We start from the raw sequence: 27,670 nt of genomic DNA, 5'->3' as shown, positions 1-27,670 counted from the left end.
TCTTCTGCACACTTCATGGTTCCAGCCGGAAAAGAGCTATCTCAAAATTTTTGTGCATGAAGAGTAAATGTGTTGGAGCTATAAAGCATTTCAAAGAGTTCCCAGCACAGAGTAACAAACAGTTCAATAAACCATAACTATTTCAGTTGAATCAAACTATTAATATGCATATATTGCTAACAATGAGCTGTATGTTTTCACTCTTAGATAAAGCAAAATATTGGTCTCATATTTTATTTTTTAAATTTTTATTGGCATATAGTTCCTTTACACTGTTGTATTAGTTTCTACTGTACAGCAAAATGAATCACTTATACGTGTACTTACTTACTTCCCATTCAGGTCACCGCAATGCATTAAGTAGAGTTCCCTGTGCTATACTGTAGGTTATCTATTTTATACACAGTATAAGTAGAATATATGTGTCAATATCAGTCTCCCAATTCCTCCCACCCCACCGTTTCCCCTTGGTATTCATACATTTGTTCTCTACATCTGTGTCTCTATTTCTGCTTTGCAAATATCTATACTATTTTTCTAGATTTCACATATATGAATTAACATACAATATTTGCTTTTCTCTGACTTACCTCACTCTGTATGACATTCTCTAGGTCCATCAATGAACATTGGGGTGCATGGTTTTTTTTAAATTAGGTCTTATACTTTATTAAATGGATTATTTCCTTCCCTTGTAACCACACTCCTTCCATAAGATAAGGAGTTCATATTCTGTGGATAATTGAAAAGATATCTGGAGCTTACCTAGAAGATGCCAAGTGAAGGTCACTCCAAAATGCTGCCTCAGCCTCAGCTGACCCTAGCAGCTCCTTGTCTAACCACAAATAAGCCTGCTTTCTCTAACTGGTTCTTCAGAATTCTTTGGTCACTGGAGGCAACATAGTGTAGTTATAAAAATCACGAATTCTGAATTCAGACATAGTTTCACTACATGTATAACACTGGCCAATTGTTTGAGCTCATGTGTGCTGTTTCACTATGTGTATCAAGTGGATAAGTATCTGCCTCATAACTTTTTGTGACAATCAAAAAGATTAATATATAGAAATACCTTGAGTATTAAGATAGTGAATGACACAGAGTGAAACTCATGAAATATTAAATAGTATTTTTCTCTTACCTCTTCCCTCTTATTGTAAAACCAAATAAGCCCCTTCTCTTCAAAGCCTTCTCTGAAACAAATTTAAGTCTTCTAAACTTCTCCACAGTATGGGACAGAGAAGGTATGGCCCCATGGCATGTGACATCTTAGTTCCAATCGTCTTAGTTTCCTGACCAGGGATCAAACCTACACCCCCAGCATTGGAGGCAAAGAGTCTTAACCAATGGACCACCAGGGAAGTCCCTGAGAAGCAAGTGCTTCTGATAGCACAGGAAGGATGAAGTCCCACCCCAGCCACTGCAGCAGCACTTCCTATGTGCATTTCTGATGCACTAAACTAAGGACCAGAAAGCTTAAATGACTTTTTTCTAAGGTCACAGAGGTAATGAGTTGGAAAGTGAAGACTAGAAATCAGGTGCCTTGGTTCCTAGACCAGTTTTCTTTCCATTCCAACAAGGAAACCCTGTGACCTTATGACAATAGGCACATAAAGGTGTTTCTCTGCATACATCTCAAATGCATTGCAACTGATAATTAATAGTAGAATATTCTGATGGGATGGTTCTATAAGCAAACTACACAAAACAGAAGACAGGCACTGATATAAGCATCTATCACAACTAGCTAGGAAAATATGAGAAAATTAAACCCAAATTCAGTAGAAGGAATAAGACCAAAAATTAAAGAATTATAAGTAGAATAAAACTGAGAGTTGGTTCTTCAAAAACAATTAAAATATCTAAATCCCTACCAAGATGAAAAAAAGGGGGACCACATAAATTACCAAGATCAGGAATGAAAAAGGAGATAGTATCATTACAGCTTTTAGACATTAAAAATAAATTATAGGATTTTATTAATAACTTTAGGCCAAGAAATTTGGAAAGTTATGGAATGGAGAGATACAATATAGCAAAACAAATACAAATTTTAAATAATCTTTTGTCTATTTATACATTCAATATAAATCACCACTGGAGTAGGAAATGGCAACCCACTCCAATATTCTTGCCTGGAAAATTCCATGGACAGTGGCACCTGGCAGGCTACAGTCCATGGGGTTGCAAAGAGTTGGACACAACTGAGCATTACACACACACACACACACACACACACACACACACACACACACCAGTAAAATGATTTTACAAAAGCTTCCAGTCAAGAAAACCCAAATATAGATTCCCTGGTGAATTCTTCCAAACATATAAGGAATAGATAGTAGATAGTTCAGATTCTATATAAAGTCTTCAGAACAGTTTCCAACTTTTATGAGGCAGCATGAACTTGATACAAAGCATACTGACATAAAAGAAATTACAAGACAAACCTCATTAACACAGACACAGAAATAATTTTTTTAAACAGCATTTTGAATCGAGCAAAATGTACAGGTTAATAAGCTAATCTATAACATTCCCAAGTATGGTTTATTCCAGGAATACATGTTGTCTTACCACTTGAAAGTCAAGGAATGTACTAATTCTCCACATTAAGAGACCAAGGAATTATTTTTAAAGACCCTGACATAGACAGAAAAGGCACTAGGTAAAATCCATTATCCATTAATGATTTAAAAAACTCTTCCCATATATATATATACTTATGGCTGATTATGGATGAGTTATGTTATTGTACAGCAGAAATCAACACAACATTGTAACGCAATTATCCTCCAATTAAGATTTTTTTTAAGTTACAAGGTATTTTTTCAAAAACATCTTCACAATTGAGGAATAGATAGTAGAACAGAATTCCTTTCATTTTTAAAAGTTATCTATGAAAACCATAACTATTATTATACTTAATGGAAAAATATGGAACACTTTCCCCTAAAATCAGGAAGAATGCAAAGATGTTCACTTTAATCATTTCTATTTATTACTATAAAGCAATGAGGCAAGAAAAAGAAAGGGTAAAATTTAGAAATCAAGTAAGACTTTCTTTTATTGGTGTTGACAAGATTGTATGCAACAAAAATCCAAAATAACTCATAAATCATTTGAATAAATAATGTATAAATGTCATGGATAAAAGATCACTGTACAAAAGGAAATTGCAATTCTATGTGCTAGCCCCCAAAATCAAAAATTAAATAAAAATATTTACAAAGGAAAACATACCACAAGCCTAGAAATAAAGTTATTCAAGACCTCTACAATAGAAACTACAAAAAAAAAAAAAAACAGTTAAGAGGAATTAAAAATGACCTAGATAAATGAACAATTAGGCTCATCAGTTAAAAGACTTAGTGTTGTAAAGACATTAATTTTATTCATGTTATTCTATAAAGTCAATGCAATTCCAAGCAGAGTCCCAAAAGATTTGTGAAAATTGCTAAGGAGATCCTAAAATTAATATAGAATCAAGTGGGAAATAGAGAAGGAATGACAATCTTGATGAATAAAAAAGTTGGAAGGCTCGTGCTACCAAGTATCTAATTGCAAAATTAGATTGCAAATACATAATTGCAAAATTATGTAAAGACTGAGAAATCATCTTCAGCAATCAAAAGAGATGGTAACATAATCAAACCTTTCTGAAAGATTTCTTGAACTATGGCTGGCTGAGAGTTCCCAGCCTTCATAGTTCCCTCCCACTGCTAAGATCAGAGTAAGCATATTGTGTTGGCTAATGTTATTATTACATCTATTACTATACCCTATCTGCCCCTGCTGCCTTCTGCCTTCACCATATACATCATAAAATCAACCCTGAATATTCATTGGAAGGACCGTTACTGAAACTGAAGCTCCAATACTTTGACCACCTGATGCAGAGAGCCAATTCATTGGAAAACACCCTGATGATGGGAAAGATTGAAGGCAGGAGGAGAAGGGGGTGACAGAGAATGAGATGGTTGGATGGCATCACCAACTCAATGGACATGAGTTTGAGCAAACTCTGGGAGATAGTGAAGGACAGGGAAGCCTGGTGTGCTTCAGTCCATTGGGTCACAAAGATTCTGACAACTTAGCAGTTGAACAACAAGATTCAGTGAGAAGCCAGTCCTAAACCAACCAAAGAATCATACTCCTCTGGCCACAATGAATTGATAAGTTGGCAAGTAAGCCAATCAGATTGAACTGTAACAGGCATATTGGAATCGGTCACAATGATAATCAGTCTCTTCTCCCTGACACGTCAACCTGGAAAGAAAGCAGCTTGGATCTTCTGAGGGCCACTGTGGAGAGAAAGAGCCCACCTGGGAGAATAATTAATGCAGAAAGATGCACAGTCAAGGAATGGAGAGAGAATTCATCCAGCTAACATCTTTTTAGCTCCAGGATCCAGCCATCTCTGCAATTAGTTATATCCTAGGATTTTCCTGTAATCAAACTATTTAATTCTCTTTATAATTTACAAAAATGAAAAGAATGAAGACAAGCCAGAGACTGGGAAAAACTATCTGCAGTACAGGTATATATAGTACACATAATTTACATATATATATAATAGATGTTTTATGTATATGTATGTAACTAGATAGAGACATATACATACATTTTAAAAGGATAAGTAACCAGAGGAAGGGCTTCCCAGGTGGTGTAGTGCAAAAGACTCCTCCTGCCAATGCAGGAGACACAGGAGATGTGGGTTCAATCCCTGGGCCAGAAGATCCCCTGGAGAAGGAAATGGCAACCCACTTCAGTATTCTTGCCTGGGAAATCCCATGGACAGAGGAGCCTGGTGGGCTACAGTCCATGGGGTCACAAAGAGTTGGACATGACTGAGTGACTGATCATGCACAAAAGTGACAGTTTTAAGACATGGCTCCCAAATTCTTTTATAGTCCTCTCTGAAAGTGAAGCCCATATTTCTTCTTTTGAATCAACTTGTAATCCTAAGTATGAATTGTAGCTGAAACTATTAATACCTACTGTTTCTAAAAACTTTGTTACCCAGCCTATTGAAATGTCAGTTTCTTAGTTTTAAAATGGGGCCAATAAAAATTACAATTTTCTATATTTTTAGATCTCAGCTATGTATTCTCACATGCTTCTACATTCAGTGGCACAGGTATAGATATCTTTTCTTATCTCTGTGGACTCTACACAATTGAACCCTGATTTCATGCCACCAGTTTCTCCAGGGACTAGGGGTAGGGAAAATGGGGAGATACTGATCAAAGGATACAAACTGCCAGATAGAAGATGAATAAATTCTCAAGATCTAACTATAGTCAGGGCTTACCTGACTTCCCTGGTAGCTCAGACAGCAAAGAATTCACCTGCAAGACAGGAGACCTGGGGTTTATCTCTGGTCAGTAAGATCCCCTGGAGAAGGGAACAGCTACCCACTCCAGTATTCTTGCCTGGAGAATTCCATGGACAGAGGGGACTAGAGGGCTACAGTCCCTGGGGTTGCAAAGAGTTGGACATGACTGATCAACTGAGCACACATACACACACAACCATAGGAAATCTTTCAAATAGAAAAGGAACCAAAAATGGGTGAAATGCTTCAACAGGTATCCCCCAGAAAGAAGATATACAGGGAATTGTCTGGTTGCCTAGTGGTTAGGATTCCAGGCTTTTACTATCATGGCCAGGTTCAATCTCTGGTCAGGGAGCTAAGAACCTGCAAATCACACAGCCAAAAAAAATAAAAATAAAAACAAACAAACAAAAAAAAAACAGATATCCAAATAATCAATAAGCATATTAAAAAAGTATTCACCATTGTTACATATCAGGTAAATGCAAATTAAAACCAGAAACAAGATAATAGTACATTCTGTGTTGAACAGCTAAAATTAGAAAGTGCTAATCAAGCATGTGGAACAGTTAGGATCTTCATTCATTGCTTTTAGGATTATAAGTAGAATTGTTTTTGAAAAACTGGAATACCTACCTAAGCATAAAGTCTATCCTATGATTCAGTAATTTCATTCTTATATTCAAAGCATGTAACAAGAGATATAAGTTCATAGTCTGCCAAAATAGAAATTAAGAGGCAAATTAGACATTATAATTTGAAAAAAGAAGCCAAACATGTAACTGTACATATTGTATCTTAACATTTACATGAAGATCAAGAACAAGCAAACTTAATAAATTATAATCAAAGCCAAAATTGTGGAGCAACGTTTTTTAATATTTATTTATTTTTATTTATTTATTTGGCTACACTAAGTCTTAGTTGCAGTATGCAGGATCTTTAGTTGTGGCATGTGAGATCTAGTTCCCTGATCAGGGATCAAACCCCAGCCCCCTGCACTGGCAGGCAGATTCTTAGCCACTGGACCACCAGTAAAGTCCCCAGAGCAATTATTGAGAAAGCAGATGAATGAACTTTCTGAAATCCTGGAAAAGTTCTGTTTGTCACAGTTTTCAGTGTAAAACTTCATCAAGCTGTACACAAGATTAGCACACTTTGGACCATGTAGATGACAACAACCCTGATCCAACTGGAGCCAACTCTATGCAGTCAACAGATGTGCCAGAGGGGCTGTAATATCAGCAAAATTACAATGCAAGAACTTACCAGAAAAATCCAAGAAGCTATGTATGGCCATGATGGAGAAATTTATGGAGGTGTCTATGGAGTGGCTGCCTCTGAGATAATGAAAGTCAAGCATTTTGTGTTCTGCTTTGAGCCAGTATAGATCAGTGAGTCAATAATCAGGGGGAAAGCTGGAAACTGAAGCTTGCCAGGCCCCCATGCATCGGTCTCCCTGTCTTGTTTGCCCCACAAACTCAGAATAATGGTTTCTTCCCTCTGCCTTCCAATTCTCACACAAACTCTTATTTTAGACAACTCAAACCTAGAACTAGATAAAGAACTGACTCTGGGAAATGCAGTCCCAGCCACGTCCAAAGTACCACAACATAAACCAGCCCAACTAACTTTACTTGTAGCTTTCCTGTTGCAAGGTCTCTTTTATAAAAGTTCAAAACATTGGGTCCAATTCCCAGTCATAAGCAAGGATTAAAAAAAAATACAAAAAAAAATACCATAACAGATGAGACTCTTCTATCAAGGCTTTTGTACTTATTGATTTCCACTGGATTACTTATTAGACAGGGAAAGCTTTTAATGGTAAAAACTAATAATGTTTTTGTAAAAAAAAAAAAAAAAAAAAGAAAGAAAAAGAGGCGGGGAGGAATAGTGGGTAGAAAATTTCCGGTTTCTGCCATACTAGATCAAAATGAAATTACCATTTACAAAAGAAACTACACATACTGGAATGTTGATACCACAATGACTGCACACTTAGAGAACAATGAGGATTAATCAGTAACTAATAATAGTAATAAAAGATCACTCATGCCTACATATAAAAAAATATACTTTAAATGTCCAATGGGTCCAGAAAACTCTGTAACAGAAATAACATTTACATCTGAACCAAAATAAAAGTACCTCATAATAAAACATATGTGGCTAGAGCTGAAAGGTATTAGAGGAAATTTACCACCTTAAACATTCATATCAGAAAATTAAAACTGGAAATCAATAAGCCAGCAGTAGCCCACTTTAAGGATGAGGCATTGATCTTTGCTTCGAGTATGAATTTTCTTAGAATACAATAAGTCATATGTATAAGTAATAAGTAATGTAATAAGTGATGGTCATGGAGGTATTACCACATGATTTACAAACACAGAGTTTCTCTCAGTTATGGGTTTTTCCAAAAGATGAGTGACAATTTCTTACATTCATAGTGTGTCTCCACAGTGTAAGATCTCATGTGCTGCCTAAGCTTTGAAAAAGCATTAAAGACATTCCCTCATTCCTTACTTTATACATTTTCTCTAGTGTGAGTTTTCACATGTCTTCGAAAGTAAGCAGGACAAACAAAGGCTTTCCCACATTCCTTACATTCATAGGGCTTCTCACCAGTGTGGCTTCTTACATGTCTTCGAAAGGATGAAGGACAACTGAAAGCTTTCCCACATTCCAGACATTCAAAGGGTTTCTCTCCAGTGTGCATCCTTGTATGGACAGTCAGGTATGAAGAATGGCGAAAGGCTTTCCCACATTCCTTACATTCATAGGGTTTCTCCCCAGTGTGTGTTCTCATGTGGATCCTAAGGGCTGAGGGGTAAATGAAGGCTTTTCCACATTTCTTACATTCATAAGGTTTCTCTCCAGTGTGAGTTCTTATATGCACCGTCAGGTGGGATGAACTGATGAAGGCTTTCCCACATTCCTTACATTCATAAGGCTTTTCTCCGCTGTGAGTTCTTAAGTGTTCAGTGAGGGATGAGGAACGACTGAAGGCTTTCCCACATTCCTTACATTCATACTGCACCTTTCCAGTGTGATCTCTCACATGTGCTCGAAAGGACGAGGGGCAACTGAAGGCTTTTCCACATTCTTTACATTCATAGGGTTTCTCTCTACTCTGATTTTTCACATGTGTATTCAGGGAAGTGGGAAGATAGAAGGCTTTCCCACATTCGAGGCATTCATAGGGTTTTTCCCCTGTATGTTTTCTCATATGGATGCTCAAGGAGGATGGACAGTTGTAGGCTTTCCCACATTCCTTACATTTATAGGGTTTCTCGCCTGTATGTGTTCTAACGTGTACAGTGAGCTTTGAGGACTCACTGAAGGCTTTCCCACACTCTTTACATTCATAAGGCTTTTCTCCAGTATGGATTCTTATATGTATGATAAGGTGAGAGGAGGAACTGAAGGCCTTCCCACATTCCTTACACTCATATGGCTTATCTCCACTGTGAATTCTTTTGTGTTTGGAGAGTGAGGAGGAACAGCTAAAGGCTTTCCCACACTCCTTACATTCATAAGGCTTATCTCCACTGTGAATTCTTTTGTGTTCTGTGAGGGATGAAGAACAGCTAAAGGTTTTCCCACATTCCCTGCATTCACAACTTGTCTTTCCTGTGTGAATCTTCATATGTGCCCGAAAGAAGGAAGAACAACTGAAGGCTTTGGTACATTCCTTACATTCGTAGGGTTTCTCTTCAGTGGGAGTTTTCATATGCTTCTTAAAACAAGCAAAAAAATGGAAAGCCTTCCCACATTCCTTACACTGATAGGGTTTGCTACCAGTGTGAGACCTAATGTGATTCTTCAGGGATAAATGATCTATGAAGGCCTTTTTACACGCATGGCACTCATAGGCTCTTACTTCAGTAGTTCTCTTGAGTACATTAAGGTGTGAAATTTGGCTGAAGGTTTGTCCACACTGATTTTCTTCATTATGTTTGTAGATGTTCTCAACCCCATGACTTCTTTCAAAAATAAAAAGCACATTATTAGTGACAAGTAAATTTTTACCATTTTCAGTGACTATGTGTGTTTTTCTGCCCTATCCAATGATAAGATGAAAGTACTCACATAGTGCTCTAAGACAGACAATATTATGACTGAGTTTTTGACTTATGAGATTTTTCTGATGGTTGCTCAATGATTTATGTGTCAAACATGGAAGGGCTCAAGTCTCACTTGTGAGAAAAATATCTTATGAAAAGTCTTTATGAAATTACAATTTTTGACTAAGTTTTAGATTTTTCTTTTTTTAATTCTGTGATATTTTAAGATTCTTTCCTGAGACACTACTTTTCTCTTATATGAATGGCACTTACCTCAAATGTCTCTCGTGGTTTTTGTTCTGGTAATCAATATCATGGTATTCCCAGATTTTATGTAAAATGGACAATGAGGAATCACTCCTTTTGAATCCTACTACATCCTGTTCATTGGATATTTTTTCTCCACAAGTATCTTGTGGAACGACTGATTCATTACCTTTAAGTTGAATCTTGAAACCTGAAACAAAGTAACAAAGGCACCCATGAGCAAAGGGCTTTGGCAGTATGGCTGGCTCATGACTTTGGTTAATAAGCACATGGTCAAAATAGTAAAGTGACTAGGAAATAATCCCATGAAGATGGAGACTGATGGTAGCATAAATAAGATACTACTAGGAGAACAAAACAAAAAGAAATGGAATAAAACACACAAGACCAAATACTACATTACAAAGAGGAAATGATCTTTCCTCTGAAATGGAAATGGTCATTCCTCTGAAAATGGTCTTTCCCAAGAACAAGGAACAGGTGAGAGGACTAAAGAAAAGTCAAAATAGTAATCAACGACTTCCCTGGTGGAACAGTGGATAAGAATCCACTTGCCAACACAGGGGACACCGGTTCAATCCCTGGTTCAGGCAGATTCCACATGCCACAGAGCAACTAAGCCAGTGTGCCATAACTACTAAGCCCACAACCTCGAGCCCACAAGCAGCAAATACTAAGCCCAAGCACTGCAATTAGAGGGCAGTCTCCACACTCTGCAACTAGAGAAAAGCCCATGCAAAGCAATGAAGATCCAGCATAGTAAAAAATAAAAATTTTAAAAATAAATAAAATAGTAATCTAAGGTGTCTGTGGAAGCTCAGCTTCCTCAGACAAAACAAAGCTTCATTTTGATTTTATGTTATTTTTTCCAAATGTAATATCCCCCAACCACATCAAGTATTCTTGCCTTCCTGATGCTCCCCCTGGATAGGTCTTTTCTCCACTGTCTCTAGGTCCTCCTCTTGTTTCCACTGTGAGATCAGATAGGGTTTGTGTAATTGATACCCTGTCCACACAGAAAGGTATATCATGAGGGAAAACAATGAGTTACCACAAATATTTCTATGAAACAGAGCAAAAACTGCTCTTCTGATACTTTTTTTTTTTTCTTTTTTTAGTTGGAGGCTAATTACTTTACATCTTCTGATACTTTAAAGCAAGTGATAGGGATAGAATAGGACAGTTATACAGGATAGGATAGTTATACAGAAGTCCCAGTAGTGGATTATAGGTAAATAGGGAAACCTAGGGAACTTTGAGAGACCAGTGGAAGTTAATGATGCTCAAAAAGCTATTAGACCGTGGTGGAACAAAGCAGGCTTGTTTAACTATAATGCCACTTATAAAAGCACAAGATATGCCCCAGGTCATCAGGTGAAAGAAAAATGTCACCATCCTTCTAGTGATCTGAATAAGTGCTATGACAATGTGGCACCAGTGGTCAAAACTCTGCCTGCCAAAGCAGGATTTGCAGGTTCAACCCCAACGCTGGGAAGATCCTCTGAAGTAGAAAATGGCAACCCACTTCACTATTCTTACTTGGAAAATTCCATGGACTGGGGAGTCTGGTGGGCTACAGTCTATGGGATCTCAAAGAGTCAAACACGACTGAGCATGCATGCACACATGACAATTCTAGTTTGACCACACAGGGTCAGACATTCTGCTGCTTGATACAAAGGAGGAGCTAGTGATGTAAGCCTGAAATCAACTCAAAGAAGGCAGCCCTTTCCCCTCCCCCACTTTCCTTTGACAATAAAATTATAGCCCATTTAATCCTCAGTGCAGGGCTCCCTCACCTATCCACTTACATCTCTTACAAGCATCCTATGTTAATAAATCTACTTTTTGCCTATCAGTTTGCTTCTTGCTGTTCCTTTTGCACTGAGATACAAAGAATCTGACCTTTATTAAGTCCAGAAATCAGGTGTGTGATCTCAGTTGGAAGACCATGGGTTTTGGCCAGGCTTAAGTTCCAGTCTCATGAGTTTAAGTCCCAAACTGGATTTTGGCCAAGTTCATGTCCTGGCACTTGAGTTCAAGCTCTGGCACGTGGGTTCAAGTCCCAATCTGAGGTGAACTGTTTCACAAGTGTGAGTTTAACTGCAACAAAATATCTAATTTATCTTTTAAGGGGAAGGGGCAGTCTGATGAATAGAACTGATCTGATATTCACACATAGACCTCAATATTATTAGAAGTTGGTCCAATACTCACAGGCAGGATATTTTGTTCTCCTGTTGAAGATAAATAATCTCCAAATACCAATCTTAGACAAGGTTACTCTAATACCATGATAAAATGAAACAAAATAAGGCAACTTCATGATTTAGCCTAGAGACAAAGTATTACTAGAATTTCCCGTGCTTTCTGTCAGCATCCAATTTAAAATAAGCACCTGTGAACTGGGGTGACAGTGGCCCTCAAAAATTCATATCTAAATAGACCAATGGAACAGAATTGAGAGTCTAGAAATAGACCCACATAAATATAGTCAACTTTTCTTTGACAAAGGATCAAAGGCAATACAATAGAGAAAAAAACAAGTCTTCCCAACAAATGGTGCTAAAACAACTACTAGACATTAAGGTACATTAAAAAAAAAAATCTTGATATAGACTTGCAAAAAATTAACTCAAAATACACAGGGAGGCATTCAGGGCTTTGGGACAACTTGGGGTCCCTCAATAGAGAGTAAAAAATTAGCTCAAAATGGGTCAGAAATCTAAATGTAAAACGTAAAACTATGGAATTCCTAAAAGATAACAGGAAAAAAATATAGATGCCCTAAGATCTAGTGATTTGTTAGATATGTGAAAATTAATCAAAGAAAACTTCACTAAAATGGAGTTGAGAGGCCAGAAGAGGAAGCTTTCATCTAATTCTTTACAACATTAATTACAGGGAGAATTGTCCATCAGAGACCCCAAGAATCACCAACTACAATCCTAACAGGAAAAGATGTACATCACATCTCCTATCAGAAATCACTACTCCAGCAACTCAGCCATCATCACCCTGAACTTTCACCTTTATCCAGTGGACTTTCATCCAAAACAACCTCTCCCAATTTCCTCATTTTTCTCTACAAAATTACATTCTTCTCCATTGTTCTGTGGACTTGCCTATGGCTTTTGTTATAGCTTTCTTATCTCAAATTGCAATTCTCCTGCTATTCCCAAGTAAACCATTTTTTGTTGGTAAAATAACTTATTATTTTTAAAGCCAACAAGTAACCTGGAAAGCACAATTCATGAAAGAAAGAACTGATAAGCTGGTCTTCATTAAAACTAAAAATTTTTGCTCTGAGTAAAACACTGTCAAGAAAATGAAAAGACATGCCACATACTTGGAGAAAATATTTGCAAAAGACATGTGTGATAAAGAACTATTATCCAAAATATACACGGAAGTCTTAAAACTCAACAATAAGAAAATAACTTGATTTTTTAAAAATAGGCCAAAGTAAGAATATACAATGGAGAAAAAGTCTCTTCAGCAAGTGGTGTTGGGAATGCTAGACAGCTGCATGTGTATCAAGGAATCAACAACACACCCTCACATCATACACAAAACTATACTCAAAATGGCTTAAAAGACAAGACACCATAAAACTCCTATAAGAGAACACAGGCAAAATACTCTTTGACATAAATCATACCAATGTTTTCTTAGGCCAGTCCTCCAAGGCAAGAGAAATAAAAGCAAAAATAAACAAGTGGGACCATGTCAAACTTACAAGATTTTGCATAGCAAAGGAAACCACAAACAAAGCAAAAAGACAACCTACAGACTGAGAGAAAATGATGCAACTGACAAGAGCTTAATTTCCAAAATTAAGCTCCTTAACTCAAACAGCTCCTACAATTCAATAACAACAACAAAATTGAAAAACAGGCAGAAGACCTAGACATTTCTCTCTTAAAGAAGACATACAAATGGCCAACAGGCACAAGAAAAGATGTTCGTCATCACTAATTATTTAAAAAATGCAAATCAAAACAACAATGAGGTTCCACCTCACGCCAGTCAGAATGGTGATTATTTAAAAGTCTACAAATATGTATGCAAAGAATAACATGGAAACTTACATTACCATATGTAAAATAGACAGCCAACAGGAATTTGCTGTATGGCTCAGGAAACTCAAACAGGGGCTCTGTATCAACCTAGAGGGGTAGGATAGGAAGGGAGATGGGAGGGAGGTTCAAAAGGGAGGGGATACATGTATACCTATGGCTGATTCATGTTGAAGTTTGACAGAAAACAATAAAATTCTATAAAGCAATTAACCTTCAATAAAAAGATTAATTAATTTTTAAAAGTCTACAAATAACAAACACTGGAGAGGGTATAGAGAAAAGGAAACCCTCCTACACTATCCAGGAGATAGTGAAGGTAGTGAAGCCGGGGTGCTACTGTCCATGAGGTCACAAAGAGTCAGATATGACTTAGCAACTGAACAACCACCTACATTGTTGGTGGGAATGTAAACTTGTGCAGTCACTATGGAAAACAGTATGGAGGTTCCTCAAGAAACAAAAAGTACAGTTGCCATATGATCCAGCAATCCCACTTCTGTGCATATACCCAGACAAAATTATAATTCTAAAAGATACATACACCCCAACATTCAAACCAGCACTATTTATTACAATAGTCAAGACATGGAAACAATTCAAATGTCCATCAACAGATGAATGGATAAAGAAGATGCAGTATGCATATACAGTGGAATATTACTCAGCCATTAAAAAGAAATAAATAATGCCATTTGCAGCAACATGGATGGACCTAGGGATTATCATACTAAGCAAGGTAAGTCAACAAGAGAAAGACAAATACCATATGGTATCACTTAATATGTGGAATCTAAAATACAACACAAGTGGAACATACCTACAAAACAAAAACAGACTCGCAGACACAGAGAACAGACTCGTGGGTGTCAAGGGCAAGGAGTGGATTGTGAGTCTGGGATTAGCAGATGCAAACTATTATATATAGAATAAATAAACAAGGTCCTGCTGTATAGCACAGGGAAATATATTTAATATCCTGTGATAAATCATAGTGGAAAAGAAAGTGAAAAGTGTTAGTCGCTCAGTTGTGTCTGACTCTTTGCAATCCCATGGACTATATACTGCCAGGTTCCTCTGTTCATGGAATTCTTCAGGCAAGAATACTGGAGTGGGTTGCCATTTCCTTCTCCAAAAGAATATGAAGAATATATATATATATGTATAACTGAGTCATTTTGCTATACAACAGAAATTAAACACAACACTGTAAACCAACTACAATTCAATAAACATTTTTTAAAGTTTTTTTTTTAATGGGCCTAAGACTTTAACAGATGCCTTACAAAGAAGATATATAGATGGCAAATAAGCATATGAAAAAAAAGATGTTCCACATTACATGTTATCAGGAAAATGCAAATCAAAACAATGAGACACCACTACATACCTAAAAGAATAGCCAAGTCCTGGTGAGGATATGGAACTGGTGGGAATGCAAAATGGTACAGCTACTTTGGAAAACAATTTGGCAGTTTCTTACTAAAGTTTCTTACTAAAGTAAACATACTCTTAGCCATATAAGCAAGCAATCATGCTTTCTGGAAGTTACCAAAAGGAGTTAAAAACACATCTACACAAAAACCTTCATGTGGATGTTTATAGCAGTTTTAATCATAATTGCCAAAGCCTGGAAGTAATCACGGTGAGGGCAATGGCACCCCACTCCAGTACTCTTACCTGGAAAATCCCATGGATGGAGGAGCCTGGTAGGCTGCGGTCCATGGGGTCGCTAAGAGTCGGACACGACTGAGCAATTTCACTTTCACTTTTCACTTTCACACATTGGAGAAGGAAATGGCAACCCACTCCAGTGTTCTTGCCTGGAGAATCCCAGGGACAGGGGAGCCTGGTGGGCTGCCATCTATGGGATCACACAGAGTCGGACACGACTGAAGTGACTTAGCAGCAGCAGGATGTAATCAAGATGTTCTTCAGTAAGTGAATGGATAAACAGACTGGTATTGTACATCCACACAACAAAATATTACTCAGCACTAAAAGGAAATCAGCCATCAAGCCATGAAGAAATGGAAGAGCATTAAATGCATATTACTAAGTGAAAATAGTCAATCTGAAAAGGCTATATACTGTATGATTCCAACTACATGACATTTTGGAAAAGGCAAAACTATGAGAACAGTAAAAAGATCAGTGGCTGCCAGGAGTTGGGAGAGAAGGAGAGAAAAATTAGGGTGGAGGGGGATAAAGAATTTTTAGGAGTAGTGAAATTACTCTATGATACTATAATGGTGGATGCTTATTGTTGTTTAGTCAATCAGTTGTGTCCTACTCTTTCATGACCCCATGGAGTATATAGCCCGCCAGACTCCTCTGTTTATGGGATTTCCCAGACAAGAATCCTAGAGTGGTTTGCCATTTCTTACTCCAGAGGATCTTCCCAACCCAGCGATCCAAACTGCACATCTGCAGCATTGTCAGGAGGGTTCTTTACTACTGAGCCACGAGGGAAGCCCATAATGGTGTAAATGTCATCACATATTTGACTAAACTGTAAAAAGATACAACAAAAGTGAACACAAATATAAACTTGAGATTTACTGTGATAATGATGTGGCAATATAGGTTCATCAACTGTAATAAATATACCACTTTGGTAGAAGGCAGTGCATTTATGGAAAATCTTTGTACCTGCCAGTTAATTTTGCTGTGAGCCTATAACTGTTCTAAGAAAAATAGAGTATACTGGGTGGTGGGGGGGGCGGGTGGGGGGCGGAAATCCATGTCCACCCAGAATTCAGAACATTACCTTATTTGGAAATAGATATTTGCAGATGTAATCAAGTTAACATAAAGTTATATTCGATTGGGGTAGGCCCTAAATGCAATGACTGGGGTCCTTACAAGGACAGAAAGATGTAGAGACAAAGGACAAAGGCCCTATGAAGATGCAGGCAGAGATTAGAGTGATGTGGCTACCAACCAAGGATTGCCAGCAACAACCAAAGGCTAGGAAGAGACAAGGAGGGATTTTTCCTGAGCCTTCAGAAGGACCATGACACCTTGATTTCAGACTGCCAATCTCCTGAAATTTAGAAGAGTAAATTTCACATTTCCCTGGTGGTACAGGTGGTATAGAAGACGCCTGCCAAGGCAGGAGACACATGTTCAATCCCTGGTGCAGGAAGATTCCACATGCCAGGAGCAATTAAGCCCATGCACCACAACTACTGAGGCCCTCACACCTTAAAGCCTGGGCTCCCTGACAAGAGAAGCCACCACTGTGAGAAGCCCAGGCACCCCAACAAAGAGTAGCCCCACTCACTGCAACTAGAGAAAGCCCAAGCGCAGCAAGGAAGACCCAGCACAGCCTAGATAAATAAAATAGTTGTCTAGCTACAGAATAAGACTGGGGAGTAGAGGCAGAGGAAGTTTTTTAAAAAGTAAAAGAATAAGCTTCTGTTGTTCTTAGCTACGCAGTTTGTGGCACTTTGTTATGGAAGGCCTAGGAAAACGGAACAGCTTGTTTTCATGGACCTACCCCCAAATTATTTGACCTAAGTATTAAATCCTATAATATTTACTTTCTAACACACTGCATTGTTCCCCATGACATGTGCTTCTCCCTGACCGCTCCAAGGAATAAACCCAACTTGTTAAACTGGTGGTCTTTGGGTACAGGGAATTAACAGCAGTAAAATTCTCAAAAGGTCCCAAACCACCAACTTTCTCCCTGTCCCCCAAAGTGACCCCTGCCCACACTATACACACTTAATAAGCCTCCTTGAGGATTCTGACCACAAGAAAAAGGAAAAGCAGGTTCAATATATATGTTTATTTTCTTTCTTTTCTTCATGTTAATTTCATATTTATCTTCTCCATTACTGAAGCATTTTGAATACAATGACATCTTACTGTCTATAGTACATATTCAAAAGGGTTTGATACAAGTTCTTCCTCAAAAAAAAATGCTTAAAGAATGAAAAACCACTACAATATTGTAAAGTAATTAGCCTCCAATGAATAAAAATAAATGGAAAGAAAAAGAATGAAAGAATGACTGAATGAAGAAAAATAAAGCTGTCAGTACCCTGAGAGAAAATGAAAACTTTACAACCCTGAGATGAAAACTCTGCATTCAGTGCCAGTGGCAAAATGGGTAAGGAAATTTTCACTAATTCTTTTGCTTGTTTTATACTGGTGAACTATTTTAACAATACACATGTTTATTTTCATGGTGAAGCCACTAGACTATAAGCTCCTTGGTGTCAGTGACCATGTCTGTCTTATTTAACAATGTATTCCAGTTTTTCAACCCAAATCCTAGAACAAGGGCAATTTATAAGATAAAGCTGTTTTCTAAAAAGCAGAATGTTGGAGGAATGTTGCCATTCTTACCTAATGAGGCCAGGTTCCGGAAGTTTTCCAGCATCACATCTCTGTAGAGGTTTCTCTGAGCGAGATTCAGCAGAGCCCACTCCTCTTGGGTAAAGTCCACAGCCACATCCTCGAAGACCACTGTGTCCTAAAACATTCCACATACTTTGTTCAGAAAGGTACCAACTCCCCCAGCATGTGCAGGAGGGTGAATGAGGCTGACACTACTGGGAAACTGAGAATCAACTCACAGGAGATTCAGAAGGTTCTTTTCTTACAAATATCTACCCTAGGATTCAGTCATCAGATCTTTCTTGTTCTATCTAAGCATCCTGACTGATCAAATTCTGTTTCACAGATTTAACAACATTTTTGAAACACTAAATTTATCTTTCCACTGTTTGATGGTGACTAATTCCACTCTTACAATAATCAAGAACATCCAAAGCATATTGCAGATATGAGAGAAATGCTCTAAAAATGAAATGACAATTTCCACATTGAAAGAAACAAAAATCCCTTGTTAGAGGAACTTCCCTGGAGGTTCAGGGCTTAAGACTGTATCTTCCAATGCAGGGGATGCGGGTTCAATCCTTGGTTGAGGGGCTAAGATCCCACATGCCTTGGGGCCAAAAAACCAAAACAGAAAACAGAAAAAAACAACTGTAACAAAACATTCTACTGTAAAACAGAAAAATTATTGTAACAAAAAAAAACATTTAAAAAAAAATTCCTTGTTACAGAAACAAGTTCACCTGCTTCCTTATTCCCCACCATGGCAATCAGCACAACACAAAACACTAGATAAAATTTGGATGAAGCTTAAATCCCCAAGGGACAAGGACCTTTTCTCTTTTTTTTTTTCCCCCATATACCTGGGGCCCAGAAGCCAGCAAGAAGCACAACATTCAACCCAGGCCCACAGTCAGTCATATTTTCTTACACTCTAGGCCCAGGGGCTGTAAATTATAGAAAATGATCTAAAATCAGTCTATCACTTGTTTATATACATAAACTTTTACTGGGATACAATAAAACATTTGTTTATATACTGTATATGGCTGCTTTCACACTAAAATGGCAGAACTGATGGGAAATCCCTGGCAGTCCAGTGGTTAAGACTCCATGCTTTCCACTGCTGAGGGCACAGGTTCAATCCCTGGTCAGGGAAATAAGATCCCACAAGCTGCCCAAAACAAACAAAAAACAATAAAATGGCAGAACTGAATAAAATAGAAACTATGGTCTAAAATGCTTGCTATGTGACCCAATGTAGGAAAAGGTTGTTGATCTCTGCTCTAAATTTAGGACATAGATAACCTGATGGAATTGAAACATTCTTTTGGAGAATTATTAGCTCTTACTTACTTGTATCACATTTTTCTGTAACTCAGCAGCTGTTCTCTCTTCCTCCATGTTCCCTTCATGAAGAAAGAAAAAGTATTGAGATGTTACAGCTGAGACAGGAGAAAGAAGACATGAGAATCTGGGTATCCCCACAGTCTTCACAATCAAGACTGTGGATTCGGCAGCACATCTGTTATGAGTGATCATTCTCCTCAAAACACACACACACACACACACACACACACACACACACACACACACACGCAAAGCCCCTGCACACCCAAGCAAATACACATTGATCTTGTGAAAAAAATGGAGCAAGAAAAAAAAATAGTAACTTACTTACAAAACAGAAAGAGACTCATAGACATAGAGAAGGAGCTTATGGTTGCCAGGGGGAAGGACAGGGGAAAGGGATAGTTAGGGAGTTTGGAATGGACATGTACACACTGCTATATTTAAAGCGGATAACCGACAATGACCTACTGTGTAACACACGGAACTCTGTTCAATGTTATGTGGAGGCCTGGATGGGAGGGGAGTTTAGGGAAGAATGGATGCATGTATATGTACGGCTGAGTGCCTTCCTTGCTCACCTGAAACTATCACAACATTGTTAATTAGCTACACCCCAATACAAAATAAAAATTTTTTTTTTTTTTGCAGTTTTTAACATTCTCTTTTTATTTTTTTTTCCATTTATTTTTATTAGTTGGAGGCTAATTGCTTTACAATATTGTAGTGGTTTTTGCCATACACTGACATGAATCAGCCATGGATTTACATGTGTTCCCCATCCTGAACCCCCCTCCCACCTCCCTCCCCATCCCATCCCTCTGGGTCATCCCAGTGCACCAGCCCCGAGCATTTGTCTCATGCATAGTTTTATTTCTTTAATTGGAGCAATTTTATCTCCTCGAGAGCTAGAAACAGTCCTCTCACTCTTGTAGATCATTAAAAAAAAAAAAAAGGTTTAAGAGCCCATTTTGTAAGTGAGTCAGCCGGAGTCTAAAAAAATTTAGCTGTCAATCTGCCCATGATAATGAAAACATTAAAAATATAAGCGAATGCCTTTAGTAGTAAAAAATACACTCCATCTCAAAGGAAAGTGTGACTTGTATGCCAGATCTCCAGGGGTTCCACACCCAATATTTATTTCTGCACTGCCTGGCAGGCCAACATGTATTACTACTCAATCTCTGACTACGAGATCCTTCCCCTCCAAGGGCTGCAGGGTCTCCAAAACCTGGTTTTTGAGAAACAGCACAACTGACTGAATTTCACATGCAGGTGGCAGAGAAGACATCTCATATTAAATTCTGCCTGTACAGGAGGTATAGCCACAGCTGAACAAGAACACCTGAAGTGAAGTTGGCATATGTGTCATCTCTGACAGTGGCATCCACAGTACTAGTGCATGAATTTCAAATAATGCAAACACAGCAGTCTCTTTCACTTCAGTGGACCAAATATGTATTGTAGAGCCAATAGAAACTTAGTCACTTAGACGTGTGCTCAATGTTATCCAATTAGAGAGCTGCTGAGGGAGGGTGTGTATCCAGGTGTATTTACCTTCAAAGCTAAATGCCCAAAGAGTGTGTTTCTGAATATATACCTTATAATTTACTTGTCAGTGAGGCCCTTATGCCCTAACATTACTGGGCTCTAGCCTAGAATGCTGTCGGGCACACTATGGAGAGTAAACAAATGAAGTATTTCCTTCGACTGTTTTATCTTTGAGTTCCTTCTCTTTTTTTATTAATTTATTTTTAATTGGAGGGAAGATTTTTCAGAGTCCCTTGGACAGGAAGGAGACCAAACCAGTCAATCCCAAAGGAAATCAACCCTGAATACTCATTGGAAGGATTGATGCTGAACCTTCGATACTTTGGCCATCTGATGCAAAGAACCAACTCATTGGAAAAGACTTGGAGGCTGAGAAAGATTGAGGGCAAGAGAAGGGGATGACAGAAGATGGATGTCGGCTGGATGGCATCACCGACTCAGTGGACATGAGTTAGAGCAAACTCCAGGAGATACTGAGGGACAGGTTCATAGGGTTGCAGAGTTGGACACAACTTAGCGACTGAATGCTTCCCTGGTAGATCAGCTGGTAAAGATCTGCCTGCAACGTGGGGGAGACCTGGTTTCAATCCCTGGGTTGGGAAGATGCCCTGGAGAAGGAAACAGTTAACCCACTCCAGTATTCTGGCCTGGAGAATTTCATGGACTGTATAGTCCATGGGGTCGCAAAGAGTTGGACACGGCTGAGTGACTTTCACTAGTGACAGAACAACAAATGCTTTACAATGTTATGTTGGTTTCTTCTATACAACAGTATATATACAACAATATAGCTGTGAATCAGCTATAAATTATATATATTCCCTCCCTCTTGAGTCTCCCTCTCAGCCATGTCCATCCCACCCCTCTAGGTTGGAACACAGCAGCAAGCTGACTCCCTGTGCTACACAGCAGCTTTCTACTATCTACTGTCCACATGGTAGCATACATATGTCAATGCTACTCTCGAAATTCATCCCACCGTCTCCTTCCTCCACTGTGTCCACAAGTCCATCATGTACATTTGCATCTCTATTCCTGCCCTTGAGCTCCTTCTCTGGACTAAGCCCTATGTCTTCAACAAGGATGCTCCCCTTAAGTTCTCTACCTGCTGCTCCTTCATCTCATGTTTATTTAGGTAATATTTGCCCTGTCCAACTATGTGCAGTCAGAGGAGACACAGCACTGAACAAAACAGAAAAATCCTAAAGTGCTTGGGTCTTAAAATTATTTTAAGGAGAACCAGTAAATTAACAAAATATTATCAGGTGATGGTATATGCTATATAAAAATATATCACATTATAGGGATAAGGAGATACACACACATTTATCTTTAGCAAGTCAGGACCACTTATGTGACAGGGTAGAAGCAGGAAATTAAAACAACTGCTTTAGGACTTCCCTGGTGGCCCAGTGGTTAAGAATCTGCAGGGGCCAGGGGTTTGATCCCTGGTCCAGAAAGATTTTACATGCCACAGAGCAACCAAGCTGTGCACCACAACTACTGAGCCAGCACTCTAGGGCCCTCATGCTGCAACTACTCAGCTCACAAGTGGCAACTACTGAAGCCCGCACACCTAGAGTCTGTGCTCTGCAATGAGAAGCCACCACCATGAGAAGCCCACACACTGCAAAGAAGAGTAGCCCCCACTCGCTACAACTAAAGAAAATCCACGCTTGGCAATGGAGACCCAGTGCAGCCAAAAATAATTTTTTAAGAATAAATAAATAGAACAACTGTTTCAAATAACACAAGAAATCAACGGCTGGTGTGGCACATATATTTATGCACAACTGACTGTCAAACAATTGCAGGGGTTGGGGTACAAACTCTCCAGCAGTGGAAAATCTGAGTTTAACTCATAGTCAGCCCTCAGTATCCAAGGATTCAACCAATGGCCCATCCTGCGGTATTTAATAGTGAAAAAAAAAAATCTGTATATAAGTGGACACATGCATTTCAAATCCATGTTATTCAAGGGTTAGTTGTATTTATAAATCTCATCAATTCCTATAGAAGAAAAATCAGTAACGATAGGTTAACCATTGACGTATAACGGCAGAAAAAGAACAGCATAAAGGTGTAAATATATATATATACATATACACACACACACACACACATATCACAAAATTAATGATATTTTTTGGAGAAGGAAATGGAGACCCACTCCAGTACTCTTGCCTGGAGAATCCCATGGACAGAGGAGCCTGGCAGGCTACAGCCCAAGGGGTCACAAGTGTCAGACACTACTTAGTGACTAAACCACCACCAGTGATATTTTTAAAAACTTAAAACAGAATCAGAAAAGCTAAAATGGCAATACTACCCAAAGCAACCTACAGATTTATTGCTATTCCTATCAAATTACCCATGAAATTTTCACAGAACTAGGACAAATAATATTAAAATTTATATGAAATCATAAAAGACCCAGAATTGCCAAAGCAGTCCTGGGGAAGAAGAACAAAGCAAAAAGCATAACCATCCCAGGCTTCAGACAATACTACAAAACTACAGTATTCAAAACAGTGTGGTATTTGCACACACACAGAAAAACAAAACAGACATACAGATCAATGGAACAGAACAGAGAGCCCAGAAACAAATCCATACTTCTATGGTCAATTAATCATCAACAAAAGAGGCAAGAATATACAATGGGAAAAAGACAATCTCTTCAGCAAGTGGTGCTGGGAAAGCTGGACAGCTGCATGTAAATCAAAGAAATTAGAACACACTCTCTCCCATGGAAAAAAGGGAACACTCCTACACTGTTGGTAGGAATGTAAATTGGTACAACCATTGTGGAGAACAGTATGTAAGGTTCCTTAAAAAACTAAACACAGAACTACCATATGATCCAAAAATCCCACTCCCGGGCATATATCTGGAATAAAGCAATTCAAAAAGATACATGCATCCCTACGTTCAAAGCAACACTATTCACAACAGTGAAGTCAGGTAAACAACCTAAATATCCATCAGTGGAGGAATGGATAAAGATGTGGTACATATAGAAAATGGAACACTACTCAGTCATTAAAAAAAAAAGGAATAATGCTATTGGTAGCAACACGGGTATAGCCAGAAATTATCACACTAAGTACAGTAAGTTAGAAAGTTAAAGACAAATACCATATGATATCATTTATATGAGGAATCTAAAATGTGGCACAAACAAGCCGATCTACAAAATGGAAAAAGACTTAACAGACATAGAGAACAGATTTGTGGTTACCAAAGGGGAGAGGAGATAGGACAGGGATGGACTAGGAGTCTGGAATTAGCAGATGCAAACTATAAAACGGATAAACAACAAAGTCCTATTGCATTGCAAAGGGAATTATATTCAATATCCTGGGATAGGCTATAATGAAAAAGAATATACTATATAAAAAAAGAATGTGTATACATGTATAAGTCATTTTGCTACAGAGCAGAAATCAACACAACATTGTAAATCAACTATACTTCAATTTTAAAAAAATAAAGTGAAAAAAGTTAACAAAATAAAACTATAAATACAAAACCTGTTTACATCCAGTCATTAAAGAAAAAAAAAAATTAGCAGTTTAGAACATATCTACAAAGGAAACAGAAGCTACAGACTTTTACAGACAGATTCACCAAATAAGTAAAGGATTCATAATTCCATTTCTTTGTTGTTGAGGGGGTGTTTTCCTGTGTATTTCCAAGATGAGAAAGGGACTCAAAACTCAAATATATGTGTATTTATGTACATGTACACACACACACACACATATATGAAAGATCTCATTAGTATACACAAGGGCAAAATATTAAAATATTAAGTACAGTCCAGGAATGAATAATGAAGATAGTAATCACAAACTAAGTTCATTTCCTCCTAGGAATGATGGGTGGTTAAAATGATTTATATAGTTAAAACGATAAATATAATTCACATCAATAGAAAAAAGATCATATGACTCATCGCCTTCAATACAAAATAGTGACTGATTTCTATCAATATCCATTGATGATAATAATTTAACCCACTAGGACTAGAAGGAAATAGGCTTTAATTAGTGTGTGTGTATATATATATATATATATATAATCTACAAACACCTATAGCAAACATCCTATTTAATAATGAAATGACAGAATTCCCTCTGGGATCAGGAACAAGGCAAGGATGCAATTTATATGCTTTCTACATTGAACTGAAAGTCCTGGCAAATGCACTAAATAAACAAATATATAAGGTACAAGGAATAAAAAAGAAAACGCTAAAACTGGCATATGATCACACTTGCGGTGTGAAATTCAAAAATTTCCATGGATGAACGACTAACATTCAGAGCGGCAACTGGCAAACGGGCGTTAAAAGGATACTAACTAATCAGTTCACTAGTATGTAGCTGAATATAATGTAGCAAACTAACTCCCAAAGTCAGAGAAAAAGAAATCAAAGGTTAAAACGTATCTCTTGCACCTGGAAGGGAGAGATGCGAACGGAGTTAAGCAAACGTCATCCCGCACTCACCAAACAAACCGAAATCCACAGACCCGCTCAGAGACGAGGCTGAGGCTCACGTCCCCGTGACCGAATGGCAGGGATGCTTTTCCTTTCCGGAAAGAGCAGAGGATGCTTTTGGAGGCCGATTAAGTACGAGAATGGCTCTTCAACTCTTTCCTGCAGCCGATTCACCCCAACTGCTGGACCCTCACAGAGTTCCTGATTCAGTGAGTTTGGGACAAGCCGCGGCTGCTAGAGACCCCGGGAGCGGCAGGGAGCAGCTCCCGGCGGGAAACCCAGTCGGCAGTCTTTTGACCACTGATCCCAAGGGCGAGTTCTCCACCTCCCGAGCACCAGACTTGGGGCCGGCTGGGCAGAACTCGGGGGAAAATTTGCATCAGGTTTAGACAGAGATGCAAGAAGACAAGGCCGTCCGCTCGCGCACGCGCAGAAGCGTGCTGCTGCTTCCGGTTTCTGAGCCACGTACAGCGTTAGGGGCGGGGTCTCGGGAGCTGGGAAAATGGTGAGGGCGATGGCAGCTTCCAGCAGCAAGCGGAGAAGTGCTAGTTTCCTACAGGGAGAGACGCGACTGGGTCTTGGAGCCGGGTCAGCCGAGGACTTGGCGTTGTATGACGCTGGAGCGGGACCAGGCCCGTGGCCGGGCTTGGTTGACTAGGCTTGTGGGGCGGAGCTGGGACGCGACCAGACCTAGGGGCGTGGCTTAGTTGAATATTCCCCTGTGGGATCGTAGTTCCCCAATCAGGGATTGAATCTGTGTTGCCTGCATTGCAAGACAGAATCTTAACCACATGCTTAACCACTGGACCACCAGAGATGTCCCGAGGTAGTAGGTTTTTGCTGAGCCCATGCATGACTTTCACCCCTGCCACCGTGGCTACTTTGTTCAGGAGGCCCACTGGGGAGACAGGATGAGCTGGAAAAGGAGGCTTACTGGTATCCACAGAACCAGTTATCCTATTGTCATAGTCACTCTGCAGATATAAAATGGAACCCGCACCCCAGACTTTATTTGCATGTCAAGATATTATGCCACACACACATACACCAAGAGGGTATGAAAATGTTTAAAACTTACATTACAAATGACCTTTGGGTCAGCAAAGTAAAATAACTCTACTTGTGAGTTGCCATCAAACATCCAGTTTTTTAAGACACTAGAGACATATTCTCCACCATTAATTTCTCCCAGTCTTCCATGAACCTTTCTTGGAGCAATAAAAAGTTCTCAATGGTGGGATTTACCAACCATATATTTCTACGTTCTCTCCCACTCCTCTTTTCTCCCAAATCCTCAACACATCTTTCTCAGTTCTTCATCCCCACTAGCCTATTTAGATGGGAACTTTTGACTCAATGAAGAACCACTATTAGGTTCACACCTGAAGGACTTTTTTCCCCTTTTCTAATCTCTCAGGCTCTGATGTCCTAATATACTAATTTATGTTGGCTTCCCTTAAAGACCCTCCACTCATGTTTCACCAACTCACTAATTAGTTCAGTTTTCTGATTTACTTTTCTCAATAACTGACGGCTCATCTACAGATGTGGGGGAAAGAAAGATTATAGACCCATATGAATCAATATAAACCCCACAATGCCTCTGCAATTGCACAGTTCTGGCAACCCACTCCAGAATTCTTGCCTGGGAAATCACATGGTCAGAAGGGCCTGGTTGGCTATAGTCCATGGGATCACAAAAGAGTTAGACATGACTTAACAACTAAACAGCAAATCTCGAAGAACTAGAAGCACTATGACCTACAGTTGCAGATTTCATAGTCAAGAGCTTACTCATTCCTTGTACTAATCTCTGAAACACTCCTGTCCTCTTAAAAAATAATAATGATAAGGGGAATTATTTTGTAAAAAAAAAAAAAATTAAGGGTTATAAATTGTATCTCATGTGCCCACATTTCCTGTGGCCCCCCAACCCAACTACCATTCTGGCTTCTTTACTTCTGAAATCAGCATATTTCACAGTAGTAGGTCTCTGTTCAGCTTTCTCTAGTATTCCTTTACATCCTGACTCAGAATACTTTTTCACTTTCGTATGAAAAACAATACACCTGGAAGTGTGATGTCACAAGGCTTCACTAACATCCCCTCCTACCTCTTCCAGTTCTCAACCATAATCTCCAAGCCTTTCAACCTCCCTGTT

General features: G+C 38.7%; 1 protein-coding gene across 3 annotated transcripts; it reads right to left on the bottom strand.

Moving 5' to 3' along the window:
• Positions 1-4,742: 4,742 nt before the first annotated feature.
• LOC122440459 (zinc finger protein 699) lies at positions 4,743-26,178 on the bottom strand. Of its 3 annotated transcripts, XR_006269112.1 has the most exons (6): positions 25,519-26,178; positions 19,461-19,513; positions 18,114-18,240; positions 9,682-9,865; positions 5,978-9,327; positions 4,743-5,354 (listed from the first exon to the last, which is right to left on the bottom strand). XR_006269112.1 is itself a non-coding variant. In XM_043466735.1 (5 exons), the coding sequence occupies exons 2-5, from the start codon at positions 19,506-19,508 to the stop codon at positions 7,869-7,871; spliced, it is 1,818 nt and encodes a 605-aa protein (XP_043322670.1). In that variant the 5' UTR covers positions 19,509-19,513; positions 25,519-26,178; the 3' UTR covers positions 4,743-7,868. The 3 variants fall into 3 exon arrangements, 2 of the variants coding, with proteins under 2 accessions (XP_043322670.1, XP_043322671.1); XM_043466735.1 differs by having other exon boundaries at positions 4,743-9,327; XM_043466736.1 differs by having other exon boundaries at positions 4,743-9,324.
• Positions 26,179-27,670: the final 1,492 nt, after the last annotated feature.

Source organism: Cervus canadensis, chromosome 4 (assembly GCF_019320065.1).
Source record: "Cervus canadensis isolate Bull #8, Minnesota chromosome 4, ASM1932006v1, whole genome shotgun sequence".
NCBI classification, from domain to species: domain Eukaryota; kingdom Metazoa; phylum Chordata; class Mammalia; order Artiodactyla; family Cervidae; genus Cervus; species Cervus canadensis.
This window is presented reverse-complemented; position numbering and strand designations above follow the sequence as displayed.

Excerpts from the sequence above, each read along its gene's own strand:
- LOC122440459 (XM_043466735.1), bottom strand. The coding sequence starts at position 19,508 with ATGGAGGAAGAGAGAACAGCTGCTGAGTTACAGAAAAATGTGATACAA. Across the intron at positions 18,241-19,460 it reads TACAGAAAAATGTGATACAA|GACACAGTGGTCTTCGAGGA; the intron begins GTAAGTAAGAGC and ends GGAATGTTTTAG. Across the intron at positions 9,328-9,681 it reads AACCACGAGAGACATTTGAG|AAGTCATGGGGTTGAGAACA; the intron begins GTAAGTGCCATT and ends TATTTTTGAAAG.